The sequence below is a fragment of the Aquila chrysaetos genome, chromosome 6, assembly GCF_900496995.4.
Source record: "Aquila chrysaetos chrysaetos chromosome 6, bAquChr1.4, whole genome shotgun sequence".
NCBI lineage: Eukaryota > Metazoa > Chordata > Aves > Accipitriformes > Accipitridae > Aquila > Aquila chrysaetos.
In genome coordinates, this window is record NC_044009.1 from 6500999 (window position 1) to 6513347 (window position 12349).

The 12349-nt window shown below is 36.3% G+C and overlaps 1 protein-coding gene across 11 annotated transcripts in view; it reads left to right on the forward strand.

The window, feature by feature from the left end:
- Positions 1-12349, forward strand: part of VPS13D (vacuolar protein sorting 13 homolog D) — a 110788-nt gene that overhangs the window by 35441 nt on the left and 62998 nt on the right. For 8 of the 11 annotated variants that reach the window (XR_005932736.1, XM_030019211.2, XM_030019212.2 and 5 more), the window contains 12 exons: positions 534-689; positions 1287-1512; positions 2363-2437; positions 3159-3365; positions 3846-3935; positions 4959-5099; positions 6349-6471; positions 7041-7115; positions 9526-9631; positions 9981-10133; positions 10783-10918; positions 11924-11971. Coding sequence is in view for 10 of the 11 variants with exons in the window: in XM_030019211.2 (XP_029875071.1) it covers positions 534-689; positions 1287-1512; positions 2363-2437; positions 3159-3365; positions 3846-3935; positions 4959-5099; positions 6349-6471; positions 7041-7115; positions 9526-9631; positions 9981-10133; positions 10783-10918; positions 11924-11971 (1536 nt within the window). In the remaining variant the exon portion in view is untranslated. The remainder of the gene's footprint in view (positions 1-533; positions 690-1286; positions 1513-2362; positions 2438-3158; positions 3366-3845; positions 3936-4958; positions 5100-6348; positions 6472-7040; positions 7116-9525; positions 9632-9980; positions 10134-10782; positions 10919-11923; positions 11972-12349) is intronic. The other 3 variants (XM_030019215.2, XM_041124596.1, XM_030019217.2) reach the window with 1 other exon arrangement.

Here is a 12349-nt window from a genome sequence, read left to right on the forward strand (position 1 = left end):
GGAATTTTGAGTATGCAAAGTGATCCTTGCATCCTATTTAGCAGAGCTGGAGTGCTGTGGCCAGTCTCGAGGAAACAGAGCTGAAGAAGCTCTGAACAATTGATAAGAGAGCAAGAACACTCAGAATTGAGGGTTACATAATATATTGGGAGAGTTTAAAAGAACGTGCTCAGAAGAGGCTGTGCAGAGGTGTGGTAAATCCTAAATGGTTATTCTAGACCAAAGAACAAAGTGTTTCCTGTATGTGTGATAGGAGGAGTAGTGGAGTTAAGCTTAGCAGTAAAGGGAATATTTGGTTGCATATCAGAATCTCTTTTCCTGAACTTACAGCATACCTGGACACTGGAATAAATTGTCTGGAAAGATTTTTGGAATTTCTGTTGTCTTAAAGTTTACAGAGGAATTGTCTGTAGAAAACAGTTAGTTCATGGCTATAGTTCATGTTTTGTGATAGAGTCAGTCTTTGATTTCGAAGCTCTTGTCAGGCCTGTTCTCTTGGTTTCTAATTTTTTAAAACCATTTGTAATTTTTAGGTTTTTTCATGCCGGTTAGGAAATGAGCAAGAGACTGCCCTGTCTATTATTGATCCAGTACAAATTCAGATGGAACTTGTTGGGAATGCTTCCTACCCAAGTGGTTCTGGACTGTTGGATGCTTTCAATAGTGAGGATTTTCCTCCTATTCTAGAGGTAATATTAAATGCATGAATAAAACTGTATGCAATAGAGAATACTAGATCATGATCTAGCACAGATTTTTTTATGCCCAAGGATTCAATAGAATACTTTCAAATACATAAGAAAAGAATAAGATGAATTTTTTCCTGAAGTGGAAGAGGCAAAGAAACAAGCATGCAGAAAATGCTCATAGTGATAATGAAGGAGTGTTTTCTGGGATATGTTGTAGAGATTAATAGTGGGGAAAAAAGTGGCCTGATAAGGTAGACATGTTAGATGATTACTGATACCTGCAAGAAAAAGGTTTATTTTCTGTATCTCCTTGTTAGTGTATAGTAGAGGGGAAATCTATGTAGAGACTTCTTTTTACCATTATACTGAAGGAAAACTACTCCCCCCCACACCCCCCCTTGCTTTTAATGCTTTTGATTGTTAGTAAATAATAATAAGTTTGGTAATTTTATTACTGGAGCTTGAAAAAACTGTGGTCATTAGATTTTAATACTAAATTTTGTCTTCCTTTGGGAAAAGCTTTGTTAATATCCAAAGTATACAAGAAAAATATGTAGAAAAGGGTAACTAAATGTTATTTATTAATTTTTCATTTAGATTCAGTTGCAAGCACTGGATATCAGACTGTCCTACAATGATGTTCAACTGTTCTTGGCAATTGCAAAGTCAATTCCTCAACAGACTAGTGCAGCTATGCCTGACTCAACTGTATCGATTGCTGAAAATACTGCTAATCCTTCCAGTTTAGCACTGGTGAATGAGACTTCCTCCTTGACACATGAAAACAGAGATATATCCAAACGTGTGTTGGATCCTGTTCTTGGTACGTTTTTAACTGTTGGAGTGAAGCCATGTTTTATATCTAAAGGAGGTTCCTGCAGTGTGAAGCTGGACTATATACTTAACACAAAAGATGTTGATATCTTCATCATGTAAAACCCTTTGTTGCTTTGAATTATCTGATGACAGCATTATACTGATGATACTATATAAAAAAATTTTTTTGTTTGTTTTTTTCTGCTTGTAGTATGACAATGCATTGTTTCATAGTAAGTTTTATTTAGCATTGCTTGTCATTGTAAATCATCATGATGGAGTACTGCTTAGGTAGCAAACTTTTAAAGGGGGAGAGGGGCCACCTCTTCAAATTCGTTAAACTGATAGTAGATATGGAAACCATCATAATTACTAGTTATCTCTTCATGTCTAGCAATCTTTTGTTTTTGGTGACATTGCTTTTTTACAAACTAAAAATTGTGTGTGGTTGGAACCACTGCCTGACAATAATGAGGAAATACACACTAGTGAAAAAGGCTTTCTTCTCTGCTACTGCACTTGAGAGTCATGTGGGGAGTTCAAAGTAAATAAATAATTGTGTTCTGAATGAAGGGTTGGTTTACAAAAAATTTAGTCCCAGCTGAAATTTGTGGAGTACATCGGCTTCCCATAGGAGAGTAGAAGTAGCCTGTATATTCCAGAATGTAAATATTATGGGTTGGGGGTTTGGTTTTTGGGGTTTTTTTGGTAAAAGCAGTGCTGAATCATATGCTTTTTCTACAGTTGCAATCTTAAACAAACAAAACCCCATTTTTCATACAGATGTATCAGTTTTAGAAACGAGAACAAGCAGATAACTGTCAAGGATTTATGACTGGTTAACTGTTCAATTACAGAGGTACAGCTGGCTCGCCTCCAGGAGTTGGGATTCAGTATGGAAGATTGTCGTAAAGCTCTTTTGATCTGCCAAGGTAACCTCAAATATTCTTAGTTGGCCTTGCAGATTGTTCATTTTACCTAACTTGCAATTAAGTAAAAACTTTCAGACTGTAAGGTAGCTGATGCACAGGCATTATTTCCTTCTCTTCATTACTTTGGCTGTGTGTTGGCATATAATCTTAAGCATTCTCATTTTTCTGTTCTACTACTGTGTAGAACCCACCCCCCAAAGATGTTTCTTGCTTTTTGGCATGTCATATGTGGGGCGTTTGAGTGTATTTTTGTTTGGGGGTTTGGGTGGTAGGGTTCTTTTCTTTTACGGTATACCTATTTCTTGCTACTATCCATCTCTTTCTCTTCAGAGCATATGTTTTCATCTCTCCCTTTTTGAATCATGTGTTTCACCCAGTTCTACATACAATACATGAAAAGAAGATGAAGCTTTAACACAAGTGATTCTTTTTCTTTAGCACTGTCATGTTTCCCACCTTATTTACAGTCTTTCATAGTATTAATATAGATTTATATTATGTTCCCACTTGATTTGCAAACTTCAAAACCCATTCCTTATTGTTAGAAAATACTGGTGTACGTATGATCTTCTTATGTTAGTAAACAGAACACATTCAAGGTACTGTTGATGTCTTGCTACACTTGAGAGAGGGAATTAGTTTGCTTCCATATGTTTTTTAAATAAGTACATTTAATTGAGAAAGTAGATGACGATTGATTGGTTGTTTGGTTTTATCTAAGGTGACTTGAAAAAAGCAGCAAGTTGGTTATTTAAGAATGCTGAGCCTTTGAAATCCATTTCCCTGACCTCTTCTGGTCGAGATAGCCAAGGGATTGTGCCTTTTCAGTTCATCTCTGGAGTGGAAGTAAAAGCAGAAAGTATATGCATTTGCTTTATTGATGACTGCATGGACTGTGATGTTCCCCTTGCTGAGTTAACCTTTTCACGTGAGTATCTTGCTTTGTTGAGTGAGTTGCATAAAATTATTGTCAGTTACTGTGTATGCTCAGCACCATGCTTTAGTTTCTTAGGACTTGTGAAATTTCAACTGATACTGTTTTGGTGGTGGTGGTGGTTGTGTGTGGTTTTGGTTTAGGGGTTTTATTGTGGTTTTTTTTAGTTTCTTAGTTTTTGTTTGTTTGTTTTATGTTTTGTTTTTAAGATTACAGTCTTTGTAGGGTTAAGATTCTGGTTTCCCCTTTATACATCACATAACAAATGGAATCCGTCCTGAGCAGAACCCTAGGGAGGCTCCATGTTGTAAAGCATGGTTGTCTATAAATGTTATTTGAAGAGTATTATGATAGCCTTTTTGTACCATTTCAATTTAAAAGACAAGACAAAATCTTCCATTGCTTACTTAATAGTTCACGAAACCAGGAAACTCGGTTGTTTTGCATTAATATAACATTCACTTTTTTTTGCAGGTTTGAATTTTCTCCAACATTTGAGAGCCAACCCTGAAGGCTACGCTCATTTTACCCTCTCTGGAGACTATTACAATCGTGAGCTTTCAGGTGAAATACTGAGGGTTTGTTGGTTTCTTTATTTAAGTTTAGGAAAACAGTCTTGCCTATTACAGTAGTCTGAAATTCACCCAGTGTGAAATGCATATAAGGGAATGTGAAAGGTTGACTTTTGTGAGCGTGTGTGTGTGTGTGTGAGAACATGTGATCCTAGATAAGATATCCTAACTTGGTATCAGATGGAGGGATGTGGAAAGTAGAGAGATTGCTCATATGAAAGCTGCACTGAAGTTTTCAGATATAATGGCATTAAAAAGTTATCCAAGAACATGACAGTTACTTAACTAGCTGTCTCTGTATTCACTTCTCTTTTTTAGTATTTAATTGTTTTGATGCATTCAGTTTGTTACTTATTTCAGAAAGGAAAAGCACATGAGGGTAGGCGATTAGGCTGAAGACAATAGATTAACATAAGACAACCATCCTAATTTATATTTTAGATATAAAAAAGAAGTTATGCCTCAGTATAGGTCAGACACTGACAAAAGAAATAATCTAGTTGTGTGTTTTCTCTGAGTTGAGAAACTAATTTTTCTGTTATAAAATTGGTGGCAACAATCTTAGGAATTATCTGTCAATAACAAGGTAGGTTTTGTTTTTAAAAATATGTAGGGCATTTTTCTTAAATAGCTTTTAGACCTTTGTCTTTTGTGATACTGAATAGTAGACCAACTTATGTATAATTGTGTGAAAATCATTTTCAAAACTATTTCAGAGGACTTAGTTCCAGCTAACTTCAATATGAAGATGTAATTGCCTTCTAATGCTTCCTTTGGAATTAAGATATTTCTGCAAGACCCTACATACAGTATGCACTGGTTCAAATGGAGGAGCTGGAGCAACTTTGTATTAGCTAGAAAATTAAATCTGTAGGCTTACAAGTTCATCTTGAATGCAGATTGAAAGTAAAGGATCTCATTATTAAAGCTGCATTATTAAATACTTAGGTATGTAAACAGAATTCCAATGTGGCCTTCATGTGTAATACATGTGACGTTTTCTGTTTGTTCTCAGGCTGGGAGCCGTTTATTGAGCCGTGGCCGTGTTCAGTTTCTTGGCAACAACAAGCTTCGAGCCGCCTCCACCCTTCCCGACTGAAGCTGGAAGTAAAGGCTAAACACCGTTTGGATATAAACATTACCTCTGTCTTCATAGGTATGTAGGAATATTCCCTGAGAGCATCACTATACAGTCTAATTTTCAGTGGACTGAAGATGACAGACATTTCTAATTGAGTCCTGCTGGTGTCCCGTAGATGGAGGGAGGGAGATTTGGCACAAGTCCCTACGCACTTCACGTGATATTGTACACAGGTGTGCATTTAGGCAGCCTGTATTTTATCAGATATTGTGAAAGTGTAAAGACACGAGCTACATATTTTAGACGTTAGTAGGAATTCTTTCTCTGGTCATGTGAGTTCTATAAAATTCATATGTTATTTGAAATTTATTTTTAATCAGAAACAGGCTTTTATCTAAAGCTTTCCATACTTTACAGTACTTAAAAATATTTTGATCAGCTCGTCATTTTTCAGTACATTGACAGGTGTAGTGGGGAGCTACTCATTTCAGTTCTGCAGTCTCTGAAAACCTGAGCTGTCAATTCCCACTCCAGGAAGTCAAAATAGTTTGTTCATCATTAACTCAAACTTCATGTAAGCTTCTGTGTTGTGAGACTATGATTGTGTGCATTTCCCAGAAATATTGTTGCTTATTCTGTATGCAAATCTGAATAATTTGGTGGTCATAGTAAAAAACTGTAAATGGCTGAGCTTGCAAATGTAACAGGAGAGCCTTCCTTGTTCCTTGAATATGTGTTCCTTTCTCCTGCAAGGCCTGTGGGGTTGGTAGAAAGAGGGAACCAGGGTGGGAGGAAAAGCAGCAAATCGATGATTCCTAAGAGTTCCCATCATGCTTTTAATACTAGTGATTACAAGTAGTAAGGCTAGTTTATGATTTATACTGTGCTAGAGGACTCCATTGGTGTCTTGATATTTATGCAGGAATGTGCATGTACCTCTTAAAAAGAAAAAAAATACATTAGAAACTGCTTCTAACATGAAAATATTTAAGGTTGATTGCCTCCTCAGGGAGAGCTCTTACATTGCCACAGGAGTATCTTAAGAACATGGAATTCCACTGAAAGTTAAAAAAACCCCAACCAAACAAACAAAAAAAACCACCAAAAAAACTTAAGAATATAAAAATATTTGGTTTTGGAGACGCTGCTGTGATTTCATGAGCTGTTGTTTGTCTTCTGTAAGTGGCTCATAGAAAAAGCAGTGAAGTAAAACTTTTGCCATTAAAGTGGAATAACTTTAGTGTTATGAATTTAACATACTTTTCAATTACTTAGTTTACTGCCACCTTGGAGACATTTACTGTCTGTGCTTACGTTCCTCTAGAGCAATACACATGTACCAAACAGTCATGGATGGAAGATTACTGTAAACAAGACAAAGAAGTGAATGTAATCAGTTCAGAAGACTGGATGGGTTCTTCGGTGGATCCACCATGTTTTGGGCAGAGTATGATACTCATTAATCACACTTTATTTGAACCGGTCCTGACATAAAGAGTCATCTGTCTAATGTATTACAAACATAAGTATTTGGTCTTCGTAGCATACAATGAATTGTTAGAGATATTTGGCAAAAAAAGACAAAAATGCTGTTTTCTGTTCAATTGTGTTCAATTCTTTAAAAACAAAAACCTTTCTGGCTGCTTAGTTTTGAGTGAGAACTTCGCACTGCTAGTTCTGCTTCCTTTTTTTGTCACGCTTTCTCGGTTAATGAGTGAATATCCTGTCAAAGATTTAGGGTGTGTGCAGTTCCGAGGTGATCTTTTTCATTCTGTACCCTCAAAGACCCACATGGCTGGGTTTCTGGAAAAAATGCTGTTACATTTGTGAAACAATTCTCTATATGTGGCAGGTCTTTTCAGCTGCTTTTCTCCCAGTGTTAAAAATGGGTAGAGACTCATACACTGATTGCATGGTGCCAACTGTCTGTATCTTCCCTGATGCATGATGGGGAAGAGTCTACCTGTATTTGTGTGTTTTTTCTTACCTGCTAACTTTGTCTTTCCTGTCTGCCAGGCCTTCCTCTTGTCTACCTTAGAACTAGGAGTACAGCCAGTTTGACTAACCTAGAGCATCAAATCTATGCTAGAGGTACTGTATAGCAGAGAGAGACAAAAAGGTTTTTTTCTTCTTTGGAAAGCTCTTGTACAATAAATACTGTGTTGTATATGTGACTTGCTGGTAGATTGGCCTCTATATTTAAAGAAACCAATCAAACAAAAACCCCAAAACCAAACAACATAACAGCTACTTTCCTCTTAGGCTGCTTAACTTAGTATCCTGTCTTATGTTCGTCTCTGGGCCCTTCAGGAAAGAAGGGAGAAGTAGAACTAATAACTAATCCTAAGTAGGAGGACTTGTCTTTTTGAGGAAGGTTATATGAATTGTTGACTATTCAACGTCCCTTTTCTAGAGAGACAGTAGAGTGTGATTAAAAATAGTGTAATAAAATCACAGTATTTTATTTTATATTCTAAAAATATCCACAGTATGTTCAATATACATACTTAACACTTGATTCAGCATGTATATTTAGCTACTGAAAACCTTAAGACGCCTTCAGAAGGAACAATCTGTTTTCAGTAAGACTTAGGAAATAAGGCATTCCTAATAAACACCTTGTTAATTTGTTTTATATTTGACAGTACAGTGTTTGGGCAAAACCATCCAGTTTAAGATTTTTTAAAAATTTTTTATCTTATGGAAGACAAAACAGCACACTTGATAAATATGTTGCCCCTGTAGAAGAGTTGCTGAATGGGAGGACAGAAGGCTTTCGATAAATCTACATCTGTGGCCTGTTCAGAAGTCCCTTAGAGACATTTTCTCTGAGTGGTTGCAGACAGTTCATAGATGTTCAAAAAAAAAACCCCAAAAACCAGAAAATTATAGAAGGATTTATTTTTCTGAGGTAGTTTTCAAGATGGGTTTTTTTGTGGAAAAAAAAACAAACAACAAAACCTCTGAATATTTATTGCTTGGCTTTTAGTGGGTGTTGCAACTAAATTACTTAATGAATTGCAAAAAAAACCTCCTTGTAATGGTAGTCTTCATTTTCAGGCAGTAGACTCGAAATGCAACTTTTACAGTATGTGTTCTTTTAAAAATCAGGCCCCAAAAGTCTTTTTTAAAGTCTCAAAAAATAAATTGGCAATTGATTAAGTGCCAGAGTAAAAGTTCATTTGGCTTCTGTTCTGTAATTTTGTAGAACCTGGACTAGCCAAAAAATTGTATAAAGTCAAGCTCAACACTGAAAAGACTGTTTTATTTGCAGTTGGCAAAAGTCACGGGTTTTATTTTCAAGAATTTAATCGTCTTGCCATTTAATTGGACAGAACTTTCTCTGTAAGCTTTAGAGAGATCAGATTTAAGTTTCCACTGACAATGTAAGGTATATAGGAATTTGTTGTCATTGATTTGGAAGAAAGTTGTATGCGATCATCAGTAAGTCCTTCTAAAACATACCTACCTACCCTGCATTACCCCTTCTTGCCTCTGTAAACCTGTGCTTAAATGATTCTTAGTTGGGCACTTTGCGGTGGAATGAATGGGTCTTGGAACATGAAGTACTTGAGCTTGATAGCAGTCAGCCTTTGGAGTGACTGCAGATAAATTTTGTGGAATAGATTTCATTTCTGTCTTACCTTTTCTTTAGCAGCTGATTTATTGTGTGCACCTTCTTTCTACTTCTCTCGTACAGAATGATGTATGTATTTAGGTAGCAGTCATTTATCTTCCTTTTTTAAGTTACTGGATTTTGACAGGGGGGGGGGTTTCTGTCCAAATGTGGTAAGTATTTTCACAGATGTACTGCAGTATGGAAGATGAGAGTAACACTTGTGTGCTTGTTAGTAATGCATACTTGAAAAAAGTCAAACATGGTAGGTGAAGTTTCTTGTTCTGCGGTTTTGCTGTCCCAGCATTTTAACAAATCCAGGTTACCTTTGGTTGCATTCAAATTATTTTTTATACTTTGCTTTAGTAGGCTTTATCCTGTATGGGAAAGTATTTCTACTTGTTCAGTCTTTGTGGATAAAAGTCCCATTTAAAGGGGGTACCGGATAATGCTGTATTAGTTACGTTAAATAGATCATAAATCTTAATTGTAAGTGATTAAGTGTTTAATAATTTATGAGCATTAGGATGTACGTGAAAAGTTACTGATTATGATTGGGTTTTTACTTAGGTTTTCTGCATGTTAGTTATAAACTGGAGGCATAGTATTTTGCAAGACTTGATAGGAAGAAACAAAAGAACATGTAGCTTAAGCTCAGTTCCGGGTGGGGTTGATGTAGGGGAAGACTTGCTGTTTGCTTTGTGCCATTTCTGTAGTAGTTACTAAATATTTTAAACTTTTTAAGTAATCTGCTATCCTGTTTTTTCAATCTGTTTTAATTTAGTGCACGTTGTGGTTCTCCAGCCATTGTGTGTCATCCTACATTAGCATCTGATGAATGCTTCTCTCATAAGCACTTAGACAAATCTTTGTTCTCTTTTATAGCTGAAATGAAGACTCCAAAACGGAGGCAGCCATTTGTCCCATTTGCTCTAAGAAATCATACTGGATGCACTTTGTGGTTTGCTACCCTAACTACAACACCTACCCGGTAAGAAGCTGTTGTGGGTTCCCTTTGACAATATTTGTCTGGCTTCTCTAACGTGTCAGCCAATCCTGGTTGTTTTCAGTGCTTTTGTTTTCTTGCAGAGAAACATAGACAACTCCTAGTCTTTCTTAGATAAGAGCCTTTTCTTTGACAGTGAGATAGTTTTAATACTAAAAAAAGTTTGTGTGTGGGTTGTTTTTTTTCCAAGAGGCCCAACAGAATTTGAAAACCAGTCAGATACATTCCTGATGTATATGTGCAGGACTTCTATAAACTGAGGCAGACTAAAAAGCACTTGTTACTTGAAGTAGGCATTTTGTCAGTCTGTAAAATGATGTTATTCTCTTCACAGGGCTGCACTGTCTCACAGTGGGAGTCCAGGTGTTGTTCCTGAGGAAAACGGGACATTACTGGATGATGCCCATAATGTGAGTGAATGGCAAGAAGTTATCACTGGGGAAGAGATTCCATTTGAATTTGAAGCCAGAGGGAAACTCAGACACAGGTGAATGGACCAGGCTGTCAGATGTGTTTTGACACGCTCATATATGGAACTCATAGGAGCATAGTTGTGAGCACACTAGCAGATGTTAAAAAGTGGACATTTTTTAAAATCTCTTGTTAAGTTTTGTTTTTAAATATTTAAACTCGTGTATGGAGTGAAATTATCAGTTGTCTAGTAAGCAGCATGTATTGCTATTGGTGGCAGCCATTCCTAGATGTGAGTTGGATCATTATAAGCTTTTAGAAGGACTTAGGGTCCTCAATTACAAGTCATATGTCCTTTATTCTAAAGGACTTGGGGGGTGAGGGGGAGTGTTGGTTGTTGAGCATAAGTATTATCAGTGTTAAGAACTAGAAGAACTTGTTAACAAACATGTAGCATGCTTTTATTTTTGCTTATATGACATAGTTGTACTTCTGTATGTTCATTAGGGAAAGTGGAACAATTGAACAGATGTAAAAGCAGGTCTGTCTTTATCCATGAAATGGAAAAACTCTTGAGACTACTTTTATTCTTTTTTTTTTTTTTTTTTTAATGCTTCAGTGATTTTCTTTTTTCAGAATGCAGAGGATGTTCTTGGTTTGAACTGTTTGGCATTTACACTGTATAATAATGCTTAATAGTAATTTAACTTGATCTAACCTGGTAGGAACACACATGATCTAAGAATTCATCAGTTGCAAGTGAGAGTAAATGGCTGGGAAGAAGTCAGTCCAGTATCTGTAGACAAAGTTGGAACGTTTTTCCGATACGCTGCACCAGATAAGAACTCATCCTCTTCTACTGTAAGTTCTGATTTTGAGTGTTAGTTTTAATAGAATATGTAAATTGAGATCTCCAAGATTCTGATCTTAAAGCAGCTGCTGTATGAGATTGTCCTCTTTCCAGTTAGCTTGGATTGGGAGAGTTTGGAGATGCTGGGTTCCTAACTGGCAATTTTATGCATAATGAAAACACAGAGTAGTCAGCAGTTAGTCCGTACTTAGCGGTCAGAGCTTCCAATGACAGAACTAATATATTAGTGACAGTGTCATGGACTCATGGAGATTGGGCTTTAAATCAGCACAGCATTTCAGCAGCTATTTTTATTTCTTCAGTTGCAGGAATGCTTTTTATGTGTTTAATTTACTTAAAATAAACAACGCTGGCTATTTCCTGTAAGCCTAGAGATTGTTGAAGTATGTGGCTGCTTAGACAAAATATACTTGTCATGAAGGAAGAATGCAGTTGTAATAATCAGCAGGCTGACAGTTGGTAGTTGAGACTCAATGATAAAAATGATCTTGTGGATTTCTAAACTAGTTAAGTTTTGAAACTAGCTACTGAAAATTATTGAGCACTGGAGAAATTGAAGTTGAGATCTTTTTGGTATAAAACAGGATTAGAATTTAGTTTCATGATACCACCAACAAGAGCCAGTAGTCTCGAACTGTTTCTGATATTTTCATATTGAAGCATAAAAAGCATCACCTCTCTCTCTAACTTGATTCTTGAAGGAGGAGGATGCAAATTAATGAGAATCGTTCTTCAGGCACATCTTCTGTAGCTTCCCCCCCCCCCCCCCCCCCCCCCCAACCTTCTTCCTTCAGCTTCATTTCTTTTTAAAGCACTATTACAAACAGGTGTTGCTGATACAGTTCTGACATGTTATCCAAGCTGTATTGAAGATCAGAAACACAAAGTGATGAAAGTATTTAGTTTATTCTTCTATAGTAATGTTCTGTATTACAACTAAGTGCAATATCTTAAAAGTTGAACAACTTTAACTTTCCTGTTTATTTTTCTCCCAGCTTGGAAGCCCAATAAGTAGAACAAATATAATACATCCACAAGTCTACGTGAGTATATATTTTCATTTTTTGAGAGCAAAGCTACTTAAGTAAGACTAGCATAATTCTACAAGTTAACTGACTTTTCCGTCCTCCTAGAACTTTTTCAATAGAAAGGAAACAAAAGTCAAGCAAACAATACGAACTTTCAAATCAGAACAAATATTTAACATGACTTACCATTTCTCACCAGTGTAAATGGTTGTTTGAAGAATGAGTCTTAAATTTCAGTATGTGAATTCCAGCATGTGAGCCCATATGAAATGTGGTTTTCAGAATAGAAGTGGCAATGACTTTGTGTAATGTAGGAGATAAAACACTACAGTGGAAGGGCAGGTAAGAGTGAAAAAAGTAGGAATATTTTAAGAAAGCTCCACCTTATTTTTT